General features: G+C 44.8%; 1 protein-coding gene across 7 annotated transcripts in view; it reads left to right on the top strand.

Annotated features, from left to right (window-relative positions):
- RIMKLB (ribosomal modification protein rimK like family member B) overlaps positions 1 to 23,543 on the top strand; it is a 101,465-nt gene that overhangs the window by 45,838 nt on the left and 32,084 nt on the right. Inside the window, exons 1-4 of one of the 7 annotated variants that reach the window (XM_075762079.1) lie at positions 7,948 to 8,106; positions 9,140 to 9,671; positions 10,600 to 10,647; positions 15,529 to 15,749. In XM_075762079.1, coding sequence (XP_075618194.1) covers positions 15,575 to 15,749 — 175 coding nt within the window. In that variant the 5' untranslated portion in view covers positions 7,948 to 8,106; positions 9,140 to 9,671; positions 10,600 to 10,647; positions 15,529 to 15,574. Of the gene's footprint in view, positions 1 to 7,631; positions 7,860 to 7,947; positions 8,107 to 9,139; positions 9,672 to 10,599; positions 10,648 to 13,160; positions 15,428 to 15,528; positions 15,750 to 23,543 lie in introns of those variants that run through there. The other 6 variants (XM_075762088.1, XM_075762073.1, XM_075762094.1 and 3 more) reach the window with 6 other exon arrangements.

The raw sequence follows: 23,543 nt of genomic DNA, 5'->3' as shown, positions 1-23,543 counted from the left end.
ACCCTTCTCTCAATCCACTTTCCAGCATCACCTTCCACCCTCCCTTTCTCTCCCTCTCCCCTTTTGCAGACTTCCTCCTGCCCACCCCGATGGCTACACGCGATGCCAGCCCGAATACCAGGGCAGGGCAGGCAGGGGCTCGGCGGGCAGCGGGTGGCGGCTTCGGCGGGAGCCCTGTGGGGGGTACAGGGAGTGAGGGTCCGGGGGAGGATGGGGAGCGGGAAGTGGGTGCTGGCAGCCATGCAATCAGCCTGCAGGAGGCTGTCCCGCCCCTGCAACTTCTCAGAGCGACCTCCCTCCCCCCCCCCCGCTCCATCCAGCACGGCTCCGCTCACTCGCCCCCCTCTGGCTATCGCTGGCTCTCCGTCTCACCCCCCCTGCCCCCCCCCACCTCGTACTGCACCAGCTGCAGTTTCCAGCTCTGCTGACCTAGTTCTGGCCTGCCTGCAAGGCACTCCCATCCTCCCCTCCCTTAGCACCTGGCCGCAGGAGGAGGGAAGGGGAAGGGTCCCCTCGCACCGCAGGGAGCCCCCTGAGCACCGCTCCCATAATGGCGCCGGACCCTGCGAGAGGAGCCCCTAATTCTGACATGCATGTGCCTTAAATCTCCTCCATCTGTGTAAGGCAGGCAAGCGGGCGCTGGGCGTGTAACCACGCTTGCTAATGGCGAGAGGGAGCATCAAGAGTTAGATGAAGAAACCACTCCCCACGAACGAGAGAAGCCTTAAAACCAGACTCCCTTCAACATCATCTCATCGCCTGTGCGTACAGAATTGCCAAACACAGGACGACACCACCAACATGACTGGGAGAAACTCAGGGACGTTTAACCTGCCGTCTGAAGCTCTTTAGCTCGCAGGACAGATGCTTATCAATCTTAATGCAGCAAAGTGCCTGCAAGGTATAGCCACCCTGTGGTTGCATCAGATCCTTCCCAGCCGGCACTGAAATCCTGGCACTGAAATCCTAAGTCATCGCTGCAATAGCATTCATCAAAAGACAATGGGGAAAGAGACAGAAAAGGGCAGAACAGGAGTCAGAAAGAGGGAATGGAACAGGAAACAAAAGCAAGCAGACAGAAAAGGGATAAGAACTTTCTCAAGATGGTAGAGGAAAAATGCAGTGAGAAAAACAGCTGGAGAAAAGAAGGGGCCAGAGACAAAAAGGAGGGGCAGAAGGGAGATACAGAGAGATGGAAACCTTTTCCTTCCAAATTATCGTTTCCTTCAAAGGCACATTTTTCCTTTTGTCCAGCTCCTCAGTACCGTTCCCTGTTTCCCTGCAGCATAACTGCAACTTAGCCGGGAGAAATACACTCTTGCCTTCTGGAACTGGGAGCTGCTAGTTATATACCAGCCTTTGAAGCCTACCAGCTGCTATTCATCCATCCCTTTGTTTCTGTTTGTAACTCTGCCCGCCTGAGCTTCTTTTTGTGTCTCAGTTCTCAAACTGTGCCCAGAATAAGGATAGCAGAAGCCTCTGACCTTCTCCAAAGTTACCTATTCAATGAGATGCGTGCTCTCCTCCCTTATGTCCTCGAACAGTTGCTGTCTGGCAGGAAAAGTCCTGCTATGGCCCTGCGAGACCCTTCCTTCTGATGGGATTGTGCCCTGAGCCTTTGCAGTCCTCGTTTCAAATGTTGGGAACAAGGGAGTCCCACTCCTTCTATCCCACCACCTGCACAGACCTCTCTTCTATTTCGTCCCAGGATTTGCAAGAATTATTTTCCACCCTAGCAGCATCCTCGCTCCCTTCCCACCGCCTGGCATAGGAAACGGACAGCCGTGCCCCCCGCCCCCGCCCCGCCAGTGCGTTAGGCACAGACCGCACCTCCACAGCAGGACCGCTCTCCGTGCCGGGGGGGGGGGGGGGGGCAACCTCCTTAAACCGAGACAAACGAGCAGCACCCTCCCGTCCCCCCATCCCGGGTCTCCCGCCCGGGGACGCTGTCCGAGGGCGGCGGGCGCTGCGCGGAGCAGGCAGCCGGGCGGACTGCAGAGAGCTCGCTGCTGCCGCCGCAGGCAGGGCTTGAACGCCGCCGCCGCGCCCCACCAGGCCGCGCGCGCTGCCCGCCGTGCCCCCGCCCTGCCTGCCTGCAGCCGCGCGCGGCAGCGCGCCTCCACGCGCTCGCGCACAGTCCAGGACACGCATGCGCGTGCCTCTGCCGGGTGCGGGTGGGCTGCGGGGGCCGGGGGGGCGCTGGGGGCGGAGGGGCAGCCCGGCAGTCGGGGCCACGCACAGCGGGGCGTGGGGCTGCTCGTGGGGAGCAGGGTTGTCCCATGCATTGGGGGCGGGGGGGATGGATGGGGTTTGTTCAAAGGCAGCGGTGGGTGCGGTGCGGCGGGCGGGCGGGGTGCGCGTGTGCAATCTCGGGTGCCGTGTGCGGGAGGGGAGGGGAGGGGAGGGGAGGGGGGGGAATGTATGGTGGCTGGTCTCTTGCAGTCTCCGAGAGATGAGCCCGGAGCAGCTGGCTGGTGAGATTGGAGACGTGCGTGGTGCTGGGGCGAAATACTTTTGGGGGTTGAGTCAGTGAAACCTGGAACTTAACTGCAGACCCCCTTAGCTAGGTGTCCTTTGTGTTGGCAGTCATTTCTCCATTTTTCTGCTATCTTATGGTAGTTTATTCAGAACAGGAATTAGTATAACAGAACCAATGAGAAACTGAAGTTGCATGAAATTAAAAATTATTTTGCACCATTTTGCAAAAATGCAAAAACGTGTCCTCATTTTACGCAGTGTGAAACAAGAATGATATGGCCGTTTTCTCATTGAAACACAATCCAGAAATATTTTCCCTCCATGTGACCATCTGTGTTCATATGTGAACCCAAGCATTCATGCATGAATGAGGACATTCACCTTGCCTTATATTTTTTATTTATTATTCAGTCATCCAAGTAGGAAGCAGAAAGATCACTAGCAGACTTAGCTGACCAAATGAGTAGCTACTGCAGACACAGGCAGCACGCAGGCTTAAGCAAATTGGTATAAATAATTAAGCTCAGCAACATTTGCAGACAGGACTTTCCACCATTTTTTCGTCACAAGCTCATACACCCAGCCAGACATAGTATATGAAACTCTCTGATGTGAACGGTGGAATAATGTCCTGCAGACTTTGGCTTCAGGACTAAACAGCTGGTTTGCATTTTTAGTGAACTCGGTGACAAAAGATGTTTCATGGAATCAACCGTGAAATCAGATTTTGCATACATTAAGGCTTTGGACCAGTCCTTACATTATGCATTTCAGACTGCATGGGAAAAATCTCAAAAGAAAGGTGCCAGGAATGTTTGGTGTTCAGAGGCGTCCATTCTTCGCTGATACTACAATTATATTTCTTTCCTAAAGGGTGAAACTTGGTACTCTGGACCACTGACACTGAGGGCACTAGCCAATATTCTCCTTGCACTATCAAATAGTGAGAATTTTGTCCTGGGAATAGATTTATTGGTGACAGGAGAGACCTCACCTTCATTGGCAAAAAATAATAGAAAAAAGAAAAAAAAGTCTTGCCTAATTCTAGGGAGGTGTGACACCTACGTCCGACTCAGCTGCAGTGACAACTCTTTAAAAAGAAGTCAAAAGAATCTCCGGCAGCGGGCACGTCCTGAGCAATAAACTGACACTTGTTCCTGCTCCACCTTTCTAAGAAATAGCGAAAGACTTTCAGGACTTTCTCCAAACTGACTTAAGGGAAATTGTTCTAGAGGTACAGGTTATCCAACCTGCTCTTTCAGCTGAGTCCCATCACTGCTCTCACTTCAATACTCAAAGTTTGTTTGTGCCCGAGTTCAACACACTACAACTCCAGTAGCTCAAGAAACAGTAATAAAAAGGATACAAGACTACGATTTGCATGCGAGAGAGCTAGGAAGGCAAATGGTAGTTGGTGGAATAAATTGTTACTGGTAATCATAAGACCCAGCTGAAATATCCCAAACAGTTTGATAGATATAGATCAAATGTCTTGTCACCATGCTGTGTGTCTTTCCTGTACTTGTAGAATGACTTTCTCTCAGGTGTCTTATAACCAAATGCATATTTGTGTGGCCAAAAATCCGCATTACATAATTTCCCAGCCATGCAGTTCTCTTCTTTCCACAAACTGCTAATCATGTTTGGGATGCAGAGGCACCTGCCTTACAGCTTGGCTGCTTATGGAAATATAAAAGAAAAAAGAAATCTGCTATTATTATATCACTGTAGTTATAGCTATATAAATCCTAATGTGGACATTTTCTTTCCTCTTTGCTTTATACTATCTTAGAAACAGCATACATGAATCCAGAAGAATTCTTACTCTGAAATACGCGTGCATGCTGGATGATGTGCAGTGATTGCACACATCTTCAGCAGACTAGTGTGACCACAGTAGTTTTCTGTTAGTAAATTCCCTGCGTAAACAAACCCATGCACCTCACAACCTGAAATTACAACTTTCAGAAGTGTGAACTTGATGCATGCGGGAGCTGTATTCCACAAGGTGTAGAATGTAGTAATTCTGTCAGAGAAGGTAATATTTTTTTACTTTCAAAGTAACAAAAAATACTGTCCAGCATTTGGTGTTTTTTATTTATTCATTTATTCACCCTGCTGTGACTTGCCTACAATTGCCTCCTGCTCTCAAGTTGTACTTTCAGCTGTCATTTAGGTGAGCAATAGGGTATTTTTCCCTATACTGTTGTACAGAGTTGGGTGGATGGGAGCCTGCAATCCAGAAGTGGTCTCTGGCTTGCAGCCATGGACTAATGAGAAGCCAGAAGTCTTGGTGAGCAACCTAAGCAGACAGGAAAGCATCAGATGATTCCTGGGTAAACGGGAATTTTGGCCGCTGAATAACATCTGTGAGATGATAGTCTTTTCTACAGCGTACTCATGAGGCAAACATTTTTCAGAAGAGATGCCTGAATCACACCTGAGGTTTGGGGAGTAGGAGCCGGATGTTTGCAGAACCAAATGAACAAACATACATACCCTTCAGTAAAATCAGTTTTAGAAATGCTGTTTGCGTTATGAATATTTTAACTATGAGTTATAATTTTGCAGAAGGTATACCAAAGATGGAGCGTATGATACTATGGTACCTCATTTTGCAGTATGTATGAATAAACATTGCAGCAGCTTTTAGGGCATTCTGTCTTGTAATATATAGGTTACTACTGTGGAAATCGTCGTGTCAGTTAAATATCGGAGGTACTGCATGAAAACATGAAAGCTTTGGATGGCATATCTTTATCCTGCAACCGCAGGATACGCTGGGGAGACAAGACGTATGTAAAGTGTCTGTCGTTCGGGTGGGAGAATTCAGATGGTTAGGATGGAACCACTACATGCTGAAGAGGCAGAAGAAAGCAGGTTGAACTGATTACATTCGTGATAGGATGGGTGTTTGGGAGTATCAGACATGTCCGAGTGGGTATTCCCTGTCTTGGTGAAGTTGGGAGTGTAACACAGATTGTTGAGCAAGGTACAGGTTGTTCCCCTGGGGCACAGCCTGTGTGTGCTGTATCTGGAGGTTACAGAAGTTGGTGAAGGAGAAATTCACGCCGGGCAGAATCAGGGCAGTAAGTTGAGTATTTTTTGTGTGTGTGGCGAAGTCTGGTGAGATCACACCTGGGTATGGTGTCCAGTTCTGACCTCCCCAGTATGAGAGAGGCATATACATACTGGATGAGTCCAGCAAAGGGATGTAAAGATAATTAGGGACTGCGAGCATCTTCTCATATAAGGAAAGGCTGAGCGAGCCGCGTCTGTTCAGTGTGGGGAAGAGAAGGCTCGGGGAGATATTATCAATGTGTATAAATACCTGTCAGGGGGACTGAAGGAGGTAGGGGCAGACTTTGCTCGGTCATGCCCAGTGAACAGTCTTGTCTATTCAATGGGCACAAACTGAAATACAAAGAAATTCCATTTAAACATGAGAAAAACCGAAAACTTTTTTTTTTTCTTTTTTCTTTCCTGTGAGGGTGGTCAAACACTGTAACGGGTTGCCCAGAGAGATTGTGGAGATACTCAAAACCCAACTGGACGTGAGTCTGGGCAACCTGCTCTATCTGACCCTGCTTTGAGCAGTGGTGCTGGACTAGACAGCCTCCAGAGATGCCTCCCAACCTCAACTACTCTGTGATCCCGTGGTGATGGATGGATATATGACAATTCATATACACGCAGTTTGTATATGTGCCCCTTGGTGCCTGTGGCACCATCGCGTGGGCTTGCTATCCACACGGCAGACATCAAACCAATCAATACCACTGCATATCTGGGAATTCTTGGGAATATCCTGCTAACCGTTGTGTTGGACTGGGCAGTCGGTTGTGCCGGGACTGTCAGGGATGTGACAGTTCTGTACCGGCAGTATTTTGTTTACACAGTTCAGGTGCAGCAAATGAGGCAATTACCAGATGCAAAGTAGTAGGTAGGGGATTTTCAACGCGTGCTGCTGACAAGTAGTCCTATGTTGCATGTGCCAGTTCAACCATTCGTGGAGGTGCAGGAGATGGGAAAAGGGAAGGACCACTGACGCATCGGGTGTTTTGTGTCCAAAGTGTGCCCAGCATGTGTTTTGGGGCAACGTGCCGTCAACATGGACTATACAGCTAATACGACATAGTGAATAAAAAGGGTGTGGTATGGAGGAAACTGCATAGGTGTGACACAGAAACTGATAAACAAGGTGTGTTGGTTAATACATGGCATGTGTCATGGTTGTTGTTGCCAACAGTTATTATTTTAGAGAAATGCTAGCAGTGAGGGATGATGCAGCCCCGGCGGCACACTGGCTGTGTCAGACATGTGATGGTGTATGGCAGGTGGTGTGTGGGACATGTCACACGTTTATCTGTCACATGAAGGACCGAGGTTTTGGCTTTGCATGCCACGTACCAACAGCAGCCGCGACGAGCGCGACAGCCGTCATACGTTTTGCCGTACCACCTGACATCGTGGCTGCCGGCTACCTGTGCTGTGCCGGTCACCCGTGGCAGTGGGACCACGTCCACGCTCACGAGCGGGTAGCCAGGGGCGTAAGGTGCACGGTCCGGCACGGCTGCGCGGAGCCTGGCTGGGCTGCAGAAGCCGGGCAGGCACGCCGGGGCCGCGCTGCCAAGGACTGAGACGTCTCTCGGGCCCGGGCCGGGGTCTGCCACGGAGCGGGGGGGGGCAGGGCTTGACCAAACCTCTGGCTGGGGCAGGTGGAGGGGCGCAGCAGCGGGCAGGAGGGCTCGGCCGTCAGACAGGGGCGGCCTCAGCGTGCGTGCGGCGCCGCTCAGCCCAGCCCCGAGGCCCGGCGGCGGCTCGGCTCGGTTCCGTTCGGCCCTTCCCCCCGCTGCCTTCGCGCCCCCGGGCAGCGCGCGGGGCGTCAGACGGGAGCGCGCGGCTGCCACCGCCCTCGCGCGCTTCCCCGTGCCCGCCCCACCCCGGAGCCGTGCGCCCCGCCTCGCGCCCCCTCCCCCAGCGGGTGCCGGCCCCGCTCGGCCGTTGGCGGTGTCGCCGCTTCAGTCCGGCGGCGGGAGCGAGCGCGGGAGGAGGCGGCGGCGGCGGCCGCGGGGGGCGGGGGTCTCGGTGCAGGGAACAGCCGGCCTCCTCACCCCAGCCGCGGGGAGGAGGGACAAGGGGGGGGGGGCGAACGGAGCGCTGCGCCGCGTCGCGTCGCCCGCTCCCCTTTAGGACCGCGCCGCCGAGCGACCGCTGCTGGCGGGGAGGAAGGGGCGAGTCTCCTCCGGAGCCCTCTTCGCCCCGCGCCTTCCCTTCCTGGGCCCGGTGCCGGAGGGGCGGGCGGGGGGGGGGGGCGCCGGCGGATCCCCGGGGGTCCCCTCAGGTCCCCTCAGGCTCGGGCTCGGCGGTGCCCGGGGCGGGTGAGATGGCGGGCTGAGCGGGTGCGAGCCCGGGGGTGGGGTCCGCCGTGCCCGGGGGGGGGGTGGGCGGAGGGGGGGTGGTGGTGGTGGTGGTGTGGTTGGGACCGTCCCCTCAGCCGTCCCGCCCTGCCGCCGCGCTGCGCCCATGGTGATTGTGCATCCCTGCGCGGGGAGCGGGGCGGCAGTGCTCGGAGCTGCCGGCGCCTTCCCGCCGCGCCCGTGCGGGCCGGCCAGCCGGGGCGCCCAGGTGGGTGGTGTCCGGGGCCGCTGCGGGGAGGGGAAGCGGTGGCCGCTCGTTGTGCGTGGAGAAGGAGCCGGGGCTGGGGTTGGGGTGGGCGCCGCGGCTGCCGGGTCGCCCAGCGCCTTCCGCGGGCGGGTCGCGCTCGGGTGTAGTGGTGCCTGTGTGTGGTGTGGGAGGTCGCCTCTTTGCCTCCCGCCTTGCACACCCGGGCTCGCACGCGTTCGTGGGTGCAAGCGGGCGCTGAAACGGAGTGAAAAACCGCTCCCCGTGAGCGTGAATGTGAAAATCGGAGCTTGTTGGGGGCAGTTTTTTCACGTGATGCAGGGGTGTGTGTGTCTGTCGTTGAGTCGTACAACGAAATCTTTACAACTAGGTTTCTTCTCTTTTGTTTTCTGATGTTTCAACAGCTAATTGCACATGGGTGACTTAATTGCCTAGGATCTACCAGGGGCTCCGTTTTCAAAGTGTGCGACTGTTAGTCTTTAATTAACTCCATCATTTAAGCGAGCATCCTCTAGAAGTGTTATTTTGGGGTTTTTTTTGGTCACTGTTTATAAACGACTGTGGGGTCTATTGCATAGGAATATACGCTTCTGGCCTGAAACATACTTTTCTCCAGTCTCCTCATCTGAATTCTAAATGTAAATCTGGGGGAGGGGTTTAAAGACTCACACAAATAAATAGGAATAGTTTTCGTAGATTTTAAAAATTTCTTCATAGAGTCATGTGTAGATACAGATTTATGTTTCATTTGAACGCACATTCTTCAGTAAAGGAGCAAACTACTTAACCTTCTGGGTTTTTTTTTTTTTCCCCCCTTGAAATGAGTCTCTGTGGTAGTAAATTTCTGTAAATTATTTGGAGTTGCACATTTCCCCTAATTGTGTTCATCTCATCTTCTGGCTTTGCTTACTGTCTTGTATGGTACCTTTTCTTCCCTTGGGATTTAGTTTATCTTTATTAGATACCTTTATATGTTTGTTTATGTCTAATAGGGATGTTTCTCTCTCTCTTTTTTTTTTTTCCTTCTTCTTCCTAGGTGTTGGTGACTTCAGAGTCATTTAGGGGTTTAGCTCTGAGGAAGTAAGAGACACGAGGATTGAGATTTTACATAGAAAGCTACAGCTCTTCACCACTGCTCTTCTTCCTACCCCTCCTCCCCCCGTAGGGAGGACAATTTGGGAATTATTGTAACAGTCATTTACTCCCCCTCTCCCCCCTCAGAAATCCATCTTGGTCCTCGAGGCATCTGCTAGATATTGCCCGTTATAGGACCAGGAGAACGTTATCATCATTATCACCATCATCACCCCTTGCTTGCTTTGGGAGCTTCGGTAGTACCTTCCCCTCCTTCGGAGTGCAGTGCAGAGAGGCATCCAGAAGACTTCCTTGCCACCCTTTTTGGCTAGTAGAGGATCCAGGAAAAGGGGTACCTAGCAGGACACGTGAGCTCATTAAGGGAGCCAGAACTGAAGCAGCACTTGACACACTGAAGGAAGCACCCGTCTTTGGTACCTTTTTTTTTTTTTTTTTCTTTTTTCGTCTTCCACTCCTTGCTCACCAAATTTCTGGTAAGTCTCTTCACCCATTCATTCATACAGTGGATGTTTCCCTTCCCCCACTGGTGCTGGGAGAAGCGTGCACAGAGACAGAGGGGGGTGGGGGAAGGGAGGAGGGAATCTGGCTGTGTACACAGGGATCGGGGATGAGAGGGGGGTATTGTACCACATTGCAGGGGAACCTGGGCAGAGGTGGAAAAAGCTCTCTTCAGAAAAGCAGCTGATGCGGGAGGAAATGTATGTTTTATTTGCACGGACGTGCGTGCACACACACGCAGAGTGGAGGGGGGTGAAAAAGCTAAGAGCCTGTTGTAGGGAAAAAAAACCAAAACAAAACTGAGACCGAAGTAGGAGGGTAGCTGATGCTGACCGGTATCGGGATAGTGTTGCAGAGAGGGAAGAGAATGGATTATGCACTGGAGATCAGGAGCTGGGGTGTGTGAACGAGGAATGTTATCACCTACTTGCAAGCATGAACACAGAGAAGGAAAGACTGGGGGTGTGGATGTCTGCCTTTTAGAGGCAATTGTGCCTGGAAGGGTTGCTGCTAGCATCTTTAACATTACTCGGTGCAAAGGTGGGGACAAGCACATGAAAGCTATCGCAGGAAGTGCAGTTGCCCGTCTGCGGGGCTGGGAGGTTGTACTGGGAACGAATGGGAAGGATTAATATATTCCCATATCCTTTGACTGTTGCAGTCTACAAATCTCACAGGGAAAAGGAGGTGCATACCGTGCTGTGCTTTCAAAGAGGTGTGCTTGGGGTTCACCTGCCTGCAGTGACTTTAAATTCTATGATGCATGTGTAGAGGGCGGATGATAATGCAGCAGTACTGGACAGATTGCGCTGCAGCTGCTCAATATATTACATAGAATGCATTTAAATAAATATTTTAATTTTTCATATTCTTCGGTTTCTAAAAATGTGGTTTTTTCCAAAGATTCTCAAGCACTTATGTCACAGTCTTAAGAAAACTAGTCTCTGGTACGTAAGAGGAATTTTTCTTGAGGTTGTCCTTAAGCATCACCATGAAGCAGCAGTGTCAGGAAGGAGCTGATTTATCTTGGATTAATTTTTCTAAAGCAATTTTAGCAAGTGGTCCAAGATGTCAGATTTTATCTCTGTATATGTCACCATGGGTTATATTCATCATCCATACTTATTTCCTTAAGATTTTCTTTAGATGATCATCATTCTGGTATCTTTGTGTGGAAAAAAAGAATTGTGCTTTATACTTGAAATGGTTGTGAACTATTTTCAGACCTGCTGTCCCTATGACATAGAAAGTCATATTTCTGGGCTGTTTCAAATACTGCTCTCTTCTTACTAAGATGAGACAGGGACTTCCATGGCAGCGTATAATGGATCACATGCTGGATGGCCCTTCCTTAGCTGTTTAACTGGTCTGCTACCTAAGATTGGCTTTATAATGAAATTCTGCCTTGAGGTATCTTCTAAAGGAGATAACTTGTAAGCATCTGCCAAGTGTTCTTAGGTCTTCTGTGTCTTGAGGTGTGGCCTCCAAAATAACATTCTAGAAACTACTGTAATGGTAGAGAGGATTGATTTATTGGAAGTGCATACTCAGTTTCAAGCCTTAGCTAATTTATGATAAAAAGGAAAGCAAAATACCTTTTTCAACTTGACTAACACTGTTCTGGAAACAAGTATGAAGGTGGAGGGATATGCATTAATGGTAAGTGTGAAGGTGCAGTGTTATTCATAGTGAGATGAGTGCTTGGAGCTATATTTTTCCTAGTTCTCAATTTCCCATGGCAATCATGGCTGTCAGTCTCTTTGCTCTTTCCTTCTCACTTCCATGAGATGTTTATTACTGTTATCTGAGCTGTAGGGATTAAACATGCCTAGAGGTATGCTAAAACTAAGATTAGTTTTTACCTCTCTATTAACTGCTGAAATCCACGGAGTTGTGTTAGCTGCATAGTGCTGAAACTGAGGCTGAGAGTGTGAGCCAAGGTCTAAAAAAAAAAGGCAATTCTGGGCGGGGCTGATGATAATAATTGTTCCACTAACTTGTTTCCCAGATCATGCTGTAGTTGATGGGAATGTACTACAACATCAGATCACAAGTCAAGCAGTTGAGATAGCTAGATCACATTGATTCCTAATGCTACAAAACCTCTGGGATTCCATTTGTCATTTCCATAGGGAAGAAACAACCTAGTCTTTTTAATTTACAAAGGCATTGAGTAGTTGCATTCTGAATAGAAAGGATACGGAATGATCTTTTTGCATATTAGAGATCTTATATGTTACACATTTATCAGTAATACATAAATGAATTAGTGTCTCCTAATAACTGTTTTCTTGTTTCAGCTTAGGGGAAAATACATCATGATGAAAAATAAAAAGAGACTAGTCCATTTTTCTCCTGCTTTTGGGTGTTGAAGACAGGACAAGGAGTAAATGGGCAATGGAGACCGACCTCCCATTTCTGGAGGCAGGTCTCTAAGGCTCTCTCTGTGAAATGAAGACCCTGCCAAGGGAAAAAGAGTGGTCTTCAGAGAAGATTTCCAGATCTCTCTAGACAGCTGATCTGATTGGCTGAATTCCCTGTCATGTCAATCAAACATACTCACATATGATGTAAAGTAGAAAAGTAGCACAGTGAATGCTTTTGTTAGAACAGCTGCTAAAGGTGTATTACGGATTCAAGGAATGCAGGCGGAAATATGTTTGCATGTGATGGGGAGGGGAGGAAGCTGCTGTGTGAATGCCAGAATAAAGCCTAGCTTAAACAATACAGGGATGCCACAGCTCAATGTTGAGGTGAGTGTGCTGTTCCCTCTATAAATTGCTAAGAATCGGTTCCACACAGCGTCTCTCTGAAGTGAAGGCAGCAGTGACTGCTTGGCTGCTGTGATACATAGTTAGTTTGGTTTTTATCACAGAGCTTTTACTTTGATGCCACCCTTTTACCTCTCCCTGCCTGTTTGATGCAGTTGAGTTTATGATGATTTTTTCCTATTCCCTTTATAAATGTATTAAATAGTTACTGAAAGATTGTACTTACATTGACCCTAGTAGCTTTGAGTGAAAACTGCGTTTCAGCTGGTCATCTTGAAGACATTTAAACATCTGCTGTTACCCTTATATTCACTACACTTATTTTGCAATAGATGCTGTCATGGATTAGGAAGTATTCCACGCACACCCAGCATTGTCTGAGGCTGTGTCTTGTAGATTTAAATGGGTTTTCAGGGAAAAATTCTGGAAATCACATCCAACTTGAAAGCTTAATGGTCTTGTGCGTCTGACTATAAGGCAAGCTTTCTTCCTACAGACCATTTTCTCGAGAATGTGGGAGGGATTGTTAATATGTTTGGGTTAATAGGGTAAATTGTAGGTTTTGTGTTCTGTGAGACTTCTTACACAATCAAAATAGAGATTATAAGGAGAGGCTGAAACTGATAAGCAGATTCTGGTTTTTGGAGCAGAATGTTAGTGTGAAAAGGATATTTCTCCAGTTGGAAAAAAGTGAGTTTCTTAATCTTTACCTCCTGATTTGAGGTTGTTACCTGCCTGCACAGGTTACCTGGCACAGTCTACAAAAATGGGGAGAAGGCTATGTGTTTCTTTGCACCAGTGTTAGAACCGGTACTGAGAGGGGAAAAAACTCAAAATCAAACAAAAAACCAAACACAAAAAACCCCAAACAGACTGAAAATCTGTAATGGCTTCTGATTTTTTTTGTTTTGTTTTAATTATGACAAAGTCTATCTAGTATTTTTTTTAATGTACTCATGTTCTATAGCTGTGTTTTAAAATGAGGCAGGCTAGCCTGTTAGGTAGAGCTGCTTTTCAAAAGAGAGGCGGTAGATGGGGCTGTTTGGTCTCCCCAGTCATTTATGCAAATAGCAGAAATAAAGGTAAATTGACAGGAACTCTTCGGAACTGTGCCATAGCAGTGCCATTTCCGAAAAAATAAATATAGCGTGTCCCAATTCTTAGCTGAAGATGTCGTCCCAGGAAGTTTTCTGTAAACTACCATGTAGAGAAATCCGTTGTTGAGAGAGCCAGAAGTGGGGCAGGATCTGACCATTGTCAGCCATTGCAAGCCCAAGCCTCACCTTGCCCTTTTCACTTTCAGCTGCTTTGAAGAAAAAAGGGGTTCTTTGAGATATCAAAAGATATTCTTTACAACCTCCCGTACCCGTTTTCCTGCAGGGAGCAAACACTCGTTTTCTTGCTTTACCTTGAACATCTTGACTGCTGTCAAGGGCTGGTCTACATCTGTGATTGCCTTTCCCTAGCTTCTGCTTTCTTTCAATCTGTTAGTATGAAAAACTTTAGTCCTTGGCTTTATTGTTGCTCCTTGTTTATCAAAGCGATGGAAAAAAAAGTCACAGTCTGTGCTTGTTGTTATTACGGTTCTCAGTACCATGAAGAAAAATGATCACCCCAAATTTTATCATTTAACAAAAAGCTGTACTAGTAGAAAAAACTTGTTTTATAATTACAAAAAAAAAAAATCAGCTTGTTCTTATGGTTGTAGCAAGACCTGCTGTCTCAAGACCTGCTGCAGAAACTAAAATCCTTTGTAATATTAAATGAAAGCAGGTGTATACCTATGGCCTTTCTGCATTTACTTTTTCTGTCGACACCAGGTCCTTTCATCAGGACCACCAGATGAAACTCCTGTTTCTATGCCAGAGTTCAATTCTGTTTGAAACTCATTTAAGCTATGTTGGTGAAAACAATGATTTCTACCTCTTGGTTTTAATATGAAAGTTTAAAATGTGTCACAGAAAACAGCTCTCTTTTTCTCCAGAATTCTTTTTCCCTACACCATACTGCTGCTTTGTTTATCTTGAGTGTAAATGAGTAGTTCATTAACATACCTCTGATTGTTTTACAGCTTTTAAAATATTTCAATATATATTCAAAAATAGACCAAGTCCTCTGTATTCAAAGCAAAAGGAGCAGTACCTTGCTGCTATCACTTCTAATGCCATTGAAATTCTTCAATTTGAACTGGGTTTTTTTTCATGCTTTGGTGCTGAATTCACTAGTACTGTTTATGTACAAAGGTGATTTTTACTAAAAAAAAAAATTGGAGCAAGAAAGGGCTAGCACAAACCTTGATTTTGCTTTAGGTTACATGTGTTAGTGTTCAGTATTCTTAACATTTTGTTGATGCTCCTTGTTGCATTTTTTTTTTTCCATGAATATGTTCTGGATAATACTAAATATATTTCACAGTAGAGGTGAAGTATTTGTAAGAGCAAATCAGTCTTGAAATACTTAAATGGAAAGTTCTGTTTTAATGGATTTCTTCTTTCTTCTGGACTGCTTTTTTAACATAAAGAATTGGGCATGCTCCGTTGTCTTCCATATATGTTGGAAAGGAATACATCAAATCTGTCACCAGTGTTTTAGCAGTACGTAGAAGAGGGGCTGAGTTATTTCCAATTCTAAGGAACTACCCAATCATGAAGTTGAGATTCTGGCCTTCAGAGATGGCCATTCAAAATGTTTTCAGTCCTTGGCATGTCTCTTAGTATTGTCAAGAAAGGGGGATACTGCTACTGGTAGCAGTAGTTATGTCAAGTGTGTACTTGTGGATGAAACTAGGATGAGGACCAAGACCTGATTTTTAGCATTTACAATCCATTGAATGTAAATGGATTTGCTTCTGTTGTTGTTACTTCTGTTGCAGATTAGGCATAGATATTATTTTCCTGCTTGGAGGTTGGAAGTTGCACTCCATTGGAAAGGACTGACTTGTGCAGAGGGAGTAGGACTTGGTACAGCGGGGAAGCAAAGATGGGAGCACAAAATTTTACTCAAGGTTGTGAAGATGGGAGCAAATGTACTCTAACAGAGTCTCATCTTCTCCACCATCTAGAAGTTCCATTGAAAGGAAACCTTGAAGGTTGCAAGACGAGTCCAAGATGTGCAGTTCGGTTGCACCCAGGCTGTGGTTCTTAACAGACCGTCGCATCAGAGAAGACTACCCTCAGCAGGAGATCCTGAGAGCACTGAAGGCGAAGTGCTGTGAAGAGGAGCTAGATTTCCGGGCCTTGGTGATGGATGAAGTGGTGCTGACCATTGAGGATGGAAATCTTGGTGAGAATGAGCTAAGGCTGGGAATGTGCTGAAAGGGTATTTGGAAAACGATTGTAAAATGGAGCATCTGTACTCTTTAATAATGAATTCCATGTGTGCCAGACTACCATACATCATCTAAATCATGTAGGTGTACATGATATGTTCTTTAGCATTTATTGTGATAATCAAATATAATTATTAACTGCTGATTTGCATTAGAACTATTTTTACCTTCCCTCTGTAGAACAGAGAGGAGGGTTGCTTTAGTTCGTTGATTCCAGGTTGAGGACTATAGGACCTCTGAATTAAGAAGAAATTACAGAGTTTCATTTTCACATAGGTACTTGAAGTTTATGGGTCACATTTAAGTGTTTCAGGGGGACTTCTTTCTTCTGTTTGTGTTCTGACGCCAACATAGCAAACAGGTTTCAAATGAACTAAAAGGCCTTTTCAGTGGACAATACGAATTGTCATGGAACTAGAGGTAATAATGGGACATAACTAAAGCATGCTGCTGTGCAGATGTGTAGTTATGTACATGCCAAAAAGGAATGGGGCTGAAAAACAAGGTATATGCATCAAAATAATTTGAACTATTACTACAACTTAGTGTTTTAAACTAAATTGTAAGATACCTATTCTCTTTTCCTATTAGCTTTTTATTTTTTCCTGTGGTGATTAAAAAGGAAAAGCAAGATGTTAAGGTGTGGTAGAAATGTTAAGTAAAATGACTCTGTAGATAGTAAGCTTATGTTATAGGAAGAATATTAATACCACCAATGTCAAGCTGTGTAACATTTATTATTATATTTTTTTCCCCACCTTTTTGATTTGGATTTCCTAAAGGAAGGAGCCTGCAGCATTGTTTTGTACCTTTACCTCTTCCATTTCTCTTACCCATGTATGAGTCAATAAAAATACCACTGGAGGTTCAAGGAAGAATTACATTTCTGAAAGGTGTATTAGAATAATTCTACATGGGAAGAAAATACAAAAGTACCCTCAGCCCTGAAGAGAAGGCTACCATGTGATCTTATACTTTGCTCCTTAGTGGGGAATCTGTACAGGAGGGAAAACTGAGGGAAACTCTCTGGGGAAGAACTTTGATCAGAATTTATACCTTATTGTAGCATGAATCAATCAAGCATAAAACAAATGCATGGGAAAACAGGATTTTTGATTCTGGTATTACTAAACTTTTATTTACATATTTTTGTCTTTTATCTTGAGGCATCTATGATTTTTATCAGAGACTTGAAATTCTGTAGGATGCCTTCAAATCAAGGCAACATGTCAGCAAGTCTGAACATCTTACTGCTCTGAGCATGCTGTCCTTTGGACAGCGTGTTCTGCAAAGGCAGCCATCCTGGACTGTAGCTGCAGCCTCTAAGATGCATTATGAGTCCTTCAGCATTTCACTGTTGTTTTTATTTCTTGGTGGTGTTTTCTTCTGTCCTGTTGTCTGCCTGTTTTTGGGGAATTAAATATGGCAAGCATGAATTGTGGGGCTTTCTGCTCTCTTCCATTTAATGTCTCCTAATGCAATCTACTGCAAGAAGAAAAGATAAAGTATGCAAATTGGAAGACTAATGCTGAGGAATGTATAGTACAAGAATGAGAAAAATTAAGGAAATTACCAGAAAGAGAATGAAAAAAAGAATTTTCATACAAAGTGTTAATTCAAAACTATGTAAATAACTGACCTTTTGAAAAGAAGTGAGAAAAAAATGCTGAAAGATTGCTGATAGAAATTTCCTTATAAATAATTTGGACTGGCTAATTGTGATTTTTTTAAATTTTTTTTTTTGGGAGGGGGCAGGTGGGAGTTGTCTTATATCAAACAATTCTTTCTCTTGGAGAGATGAAAAATCTTCCCTCTGAATTTTCCAGTTTTCTTTTTTTCTAGTGCTTGCCCACATGTTTTGATACAGATTTCTGGTGGAGGACAGAAGCAAAAGTTTTGTGTTTAATTTTCCTTGTTCTTAGTTGGCCTAGGAAAAGGTGTCCTGGAACAAAATCCAGGAGGTAATACATTCTGTACCCTTTTTGTTATCTACTGTTGTGTGAGGGGTCAAGGTTGAGTAAAATTTTGTGCAGCATAGAGGAGTTGATGAAGAGAATGTATCTTCAGTGGATAATAACCTGCTTTTGCTTCCAGTTCTGCTGTTAATTGTGTTGAAAGCTTAGCAATACAGGGCTCAAACTCTGATGGTAATGCATGGTATTGGAGGAAGTAATAGTTAGGTTTTCACATACACTCATGATAAGAGCTTTTTTTTTTGTCCTTTTAAACCTAGGCAGTTTAAGTACATTGTTAAAATAGCGCTCACTTTACAAAGTCAAGTTGGAAATTACAAGATGCTATTTAAAACTTAAAAAATGTATTTCTTTAGATGACATAATCAGATACTTCTTTGTGGACTTGCTGACTGGCAGGAACGTGGCTGAAGACTCCAGCGTCCAAAAATTAAGCATAGGACATTAAAAAGCTTGATTTATCTCACAGAAGTAAAGTAGAGAGGAAAAGACACTTAAACTTACAAAAATTGAGCAGAACAGTGAGATACGTACCAAAATTGAAAATTGGCCCTTCCACCCATTACATGGCGTACAGTATACAGTAGAGCACATTAATGTAAATACCACTGAAGCCCAGAGCCAAAGACAGATGTGGAAAACTTCCACAATGCTGAGACTCTTACAACATCGGTGTATGTCAGAGAATACTAAGATTTCATGTGTAGCTGATGTGGCCAAAGGGAGAGGTAGCGTTGTTTCGGTCAGCGGACACAGCGGTAGCAATTCCTCAGGACGTTACTGTTTTTACTGCTGTGCTGCAGGGCTGGATGGGAAGCGTGGCCGGATTCCCAGGCAAGCCAGCAGTATAGCCCCAGCAGTCCCTGCTGGTTCCTTTTCTTCCGCAGCTGAAACTTAGGATGACCCAGCATCCCAAGCACTCCCCACAGCCCCAGTATTACTGGCCGCATGCTGAACCTGCATCTGTAATGGAAAAGCTGAGTTAAAATAAGTGGAAAAGTCCAGCTGCATAAAACAATGAATATTTTTCTGCTGTTTTGGTGGGTTGAACCTGCTGAAATAGTTACTGAATCAGACATGCGCAACATTGGTGCACAGGAATGGACAGGAATGCGTGCATGGAAAAAAGTGGAGGGTGATATTACAGCTGTTCTGATTTAAACTGGCTCAAACTGTGGTGTTGCTGTAGCCTAAGTTTCTTAAGAGCTAAACTCTTGAAGCTAAACTAGTCCAGTATGATCTACTGCGGAATGCAGCAGCCGTGTTTGGCTTGTCCCTTTCCAGCCTTACTGTTTCTCCTTGCCTCGTATAAGGACTTCATGTCTCTCTTGGCTTGCTTTCATGTTGTAGCTAAGCTAACTAATTCAAAAAAAGTTGACCAAATTCTCTGCTTGATTGCAGGATCTGGCATTTGTGTAAGTTGAATTGGCTAATCCAACGGAACACTAACTCTGCCCAAATAATTAACAATTTTCTGTTGGAATAGCTTGCTGCATCAACTCATTTTGTGGTCACACAATTGCTAGCTGTAGTACGTGAGGGCAGGGGAGAATGGGTTACTCTTTCAGGGAATTACTTGTATTTATGTTGATTTATTTGTAGATTCAAGGCATACTGTAAAATGGGAATTTTCTTATAGTTGGGATGCTTGATAGTGCCAGCTTTAGGATTTTTGTGTGTGTGTTTCTTTGATGCATCTGGTATTTACTGCTGTAAGGAAAGCACTGGATTACAAAATTAAATGGCTATTTGCTTTATCTAGTTCGGCAATTCCTATATTAATTTGCAATGTATAGCAGATAATTCAACAAAACTGCACAATGTTTTCAGACAAATATCTGAAGTCTTAACAATGAGTCCTGTTAAAACGTGTAATTTTAAACCATTTGTCTAAGTTTGCTAGTGCAGTGATATGACAAACTTGGGGAATTTGAAACTAGACAAACTAAAGCTTGTGAGCAGGAGTGTGTGGGGTGGGATGGGGGTGGAGGAAGCCCGTAGGTAATACATCTCACAGCATAGCATGCTATGAGACTTAGTGGACAAGAGACAAAAGATGATTCATTGGTTGTCTCCTTTTCTGAATAGAGCACTCTCTTCTTCTAGGACTTAGCAGTAACCTTCCCCACAGGTAAGGTTACCTGTCAGGAAAAACAGTTCAAGAACTCTTCATAGGTGAAGAGTGCACTAGGGAAATTTGAATCTTCCCTTCATTAAAATTATATACAAGAATTTCTCCATTAAAATTCTTTGCTACCAGAATAGCAGAAGTTGGAGATCACTGAGCCAGCAATTTACTAATTCCTTTATTGTAGGTTTTTGGAATCTCCGTATTTTCTGATACTGTCCTGTGATGGAAAATAGTTTTAAGGAAAGTTGCTTTCATGAACTTTCAACTATTAAAGATGTGGAGTGAGTGGAATTAGAGTGTCCTAAGCATAAACCAAAATGTGAACTGAACTTTTCCTAAGACTTTCTTGGCTTTTCCTTTGGGAATGTAAAAGCAAGTGATCAGCCTAGGTGAGGAATAAAAAAGACATAATAGTCATCTGTTCTTAAACAGTAATACATTGTGCATGGTCAGCTGGCTTTTCTTAAGTCAGATGGATGACATCTGGGAACTGATCTCTTGTCTTCGTTTTTTCTGCAGAGGAAGTATTTAGAAGATTCTTTTAACTTGGTGAAGGTTGCTGGTGTTCTGGTTAAAGCATCTGGGTTTCCTGTGTGGGCCTGAAATTTGCAGTATTAGTCACTACTTCATTGAAGTCTTTAATCTTGCAGAATCTGATTTTCTTTGATATGATCTGTCCTTCACTTCTCATTTGGTCTGAACTAGTAACAAATAGTTGTGATCTTTGATTTTTTTTTTTTTCCCCTCACACTGGGTTAGGCAGCATTGGAAATAAACATGGAGGAGTCGGGATAGTTGAAAGATTTCTGTAAAACATAAAAAGCTGAGGAAAAAAGGCTGAGATTGGATAACAAATTTCTGTGTTTTCAGTGTAATGGTAAGAAAAGCACTCCATCAGCTAGATCCAGGATGAGAGGGCTTTTACATCTACGAAACAGTTGCTATATCAAAATATCAAATCTCTTAATATTTTTGAATCATCTTTAAGTCACCTAAAGACTGTCTTCTATCACACAGTAGGGAACATAATCACCACCTCTTCCTGCTGACTGTTTCAGCAGTACCCTGGCACTTGTTAGTCCAGCAGCACACCTTACTGTCAGAGCTTTTCCTGTGGTGTGCAGCACAGGCTCTGAGAGTGATGGAGCAGAGGCAAGTGGCCTTGGCAAGGTGCCTTGTTGAGCACTGCAGAGTTGGCCTGTTTCCTGCTACTAACAACAGCCAGAGCAGCCATTGCTTCCTCTGCAGAGTTGGTAGATTGGTTTGTAACTCAATAGTGAGAGCCGGAGAAGAAACTGCATTGTGTGCAAAGGATTGGAAGGTGGGTTAGACGTGAAGTGGAATGTTGCGTTGTTGAAAGTGCTGGGCTCAGAACCACTTGAAACCATTTCTGATGTTCTCTCACTGTGGAAACTAATCACTTGCCAGTCTGATTGATGTTAAACCTTATTGAGCCATAAGCATTACTAGTAGGCAGTTACGGACTATAGAGAGGGGAGTCTGGAATGGTAGCTGTGTTGAGAGGTGGGTGACTATGTGACCAGCCCAACATTAGGTACCTCAGACAAACACATCTCTGGTAGACAAAAAACCAATTCAAACATTTGCTTTATTATCATAGAAACATTTTAATAACAGTGCATTTCAACAGCTGTGACTTGTTCTAGGCAGAATTGTTTTCTTTCACAACTGTGACACCAAACGCACCTTTCTTATGATGCTTATAGGAAAAAAGGATTTATACTCTGTGACCCTGCATGTTCTTGCAGTTTTCTTCCTCACTGTCAGGGATTTCTATTCTTACGTGAACGATCTCCTGTTATCTCAAGCTGATGCTAAATAATAAAGGCTAACAATGAATTTGATCTTCTCAAAATCATTCTGTTTCTTCAGTAAATGTCAGTATGTTATCAGTGGTAGATATGGGCTCAGTCCAAAGCTACCTTTGCAAGGTGGAGTGGTAGGAGTGTTTCTGGGTGGAAATATTTTATTATGGTCATTTCAGAGGGCTCTGTTAAAGACGGACATTTTTAATTTGCATGTGTTCTAGAACAGTCAGCCAGGAAATTCAGACTTGTAGGGCACATCATCTTGAACATCCATGCATATCATCATATCTGAAAATGCCAGAAAGCATTGCCAGATTTTTAATTGTTGTAAGAATTCTCAGGAATAGCCATCTGGGGAAGAACAATGTGAAAAAGACAAAAGTGCGATGAAAGAGGTGTTTCCCTACATCACAGTCAAAAAATGAAAATTAGCTTAATGTTTCACAAGACAGCCTTTAACTGGCTTGAGGTTTCTGTGTCACTTTTCCAACAATCCGTGTTCCAGTGCTGTTTCGTGTGAGCGAGTTGTGCTGGCACAGCTGTCTGAGCAGTTGCATTGTGAACCAGATCTGCATACTGGTGTAGTTTTAAACCAAATCAGCCTCTTTGTGATGGAGGGTGTTTTTTAATGCCGCATCACTCCTCCGAGGCAAGTAATGAGACTGCACAAACAGTAGTGTGCTGCAGCACTTAAATTATGAGGGTGAAGTGTGTTGGGGTGTGACAGATTAGGAGATAGCACAAGTATTGATGTCAGAAACTTAGCAAACTGACAACTATGCTTGCTTTACTAGATTTGTGATCAGAGTACTCTATTACCTGTTCTTTAAGCAATGACAATAGCTTCAGTTTTCTCCACCTTTTCTCCGGTTACCCATTTGTGAATGATGGGCAGTTGACTGATCACTCTTCCAGTGTGCAGACCTGTGTTTTAACTGATACGGACTTCTAGGAGTGCCAGTAGCTGTGAACAAGTCTCTTTATTTTCTTATTCTTGTAAACTCTGTCTACTGTCTATAAAATGTGGTGAAATAACGGTTTCAAGAATTAAACTTTGCTTTTATATCTGCCCTTTGCTGCATGGAAAGACTGGACTGAAAAGGAGAACCAAAACAAAAAAAAAGTGTCACTAATGAAACTGTTGCTCGTTTTTTATTTCCTTGTATTTTAATTAAGATTTACAATGTCACAAAAGCCTGTGATGGTGTCCTTTTACTGATTGTTCTCTGAATGGAAGACCTTGCATGATTTCTATACCTATTAAAGGTCCAGTCCATTTTAGGAGTAAAAGTGTGATATGGAGTTTTAAAATGTCTTTGTAATTGTCAAAAGTTTAAGGAAGCTGTGGTTAGCAGAATGTGTTATATGTGCTCTGACAACACGAGCAGAATACCTTTATTCTCAGAGAAACTCTGCTAGAATGACACTAGTTAACTGCCTAACTGCTTTAAGTAGTAGAAGGGTTTGCCTATCATACAGAAAGATTTTCTTGCTCTTTACTTCCATATAGTGCAAGTATTGAACTGGGGACTGTCTTGCTGTGCTTATTTTACTCATCTTGACACATCTTGAGAGTAAAATGTGGATTTCTCTCTTTTTTTTTTTCTTTCCCCTGAGAGGGCATGCTTCCATTTTTTGGTTTTGCTCCCCCCCCCCGCCCCCCCACTTTCAGTGAAATTGTACCAGTGAAGAATTTGGCTTCCAGACTCTCGGAATATATTCTCATGAAAGAGAGAGGAGAGGAATGTGTTCCCTTCTAAGCTAAAGTAAAAAAATAATCCAATGGAATACTTGCACTGTGTGCTTAACACGAAG

The sequence above is a fragment of the Balearica regulorum genome, chromosome 1, assembly GCF_011004875.1.
Source record: "Balearica regulorum gibbericeps isolate bBalReg1 chromosome 1, bBalReg1.pri, whole genome shotgun sequence".
Taxonomy (NCBI): domain Eukaryota; kingdom Metazoa; phylum Chordata; class Aves; order Gruiformes; family Gruidae; genus Balearica; species Balearica regulorum.
This window is presented reverse-complemented; position numbering and strand designations above follow the sequence as displayed.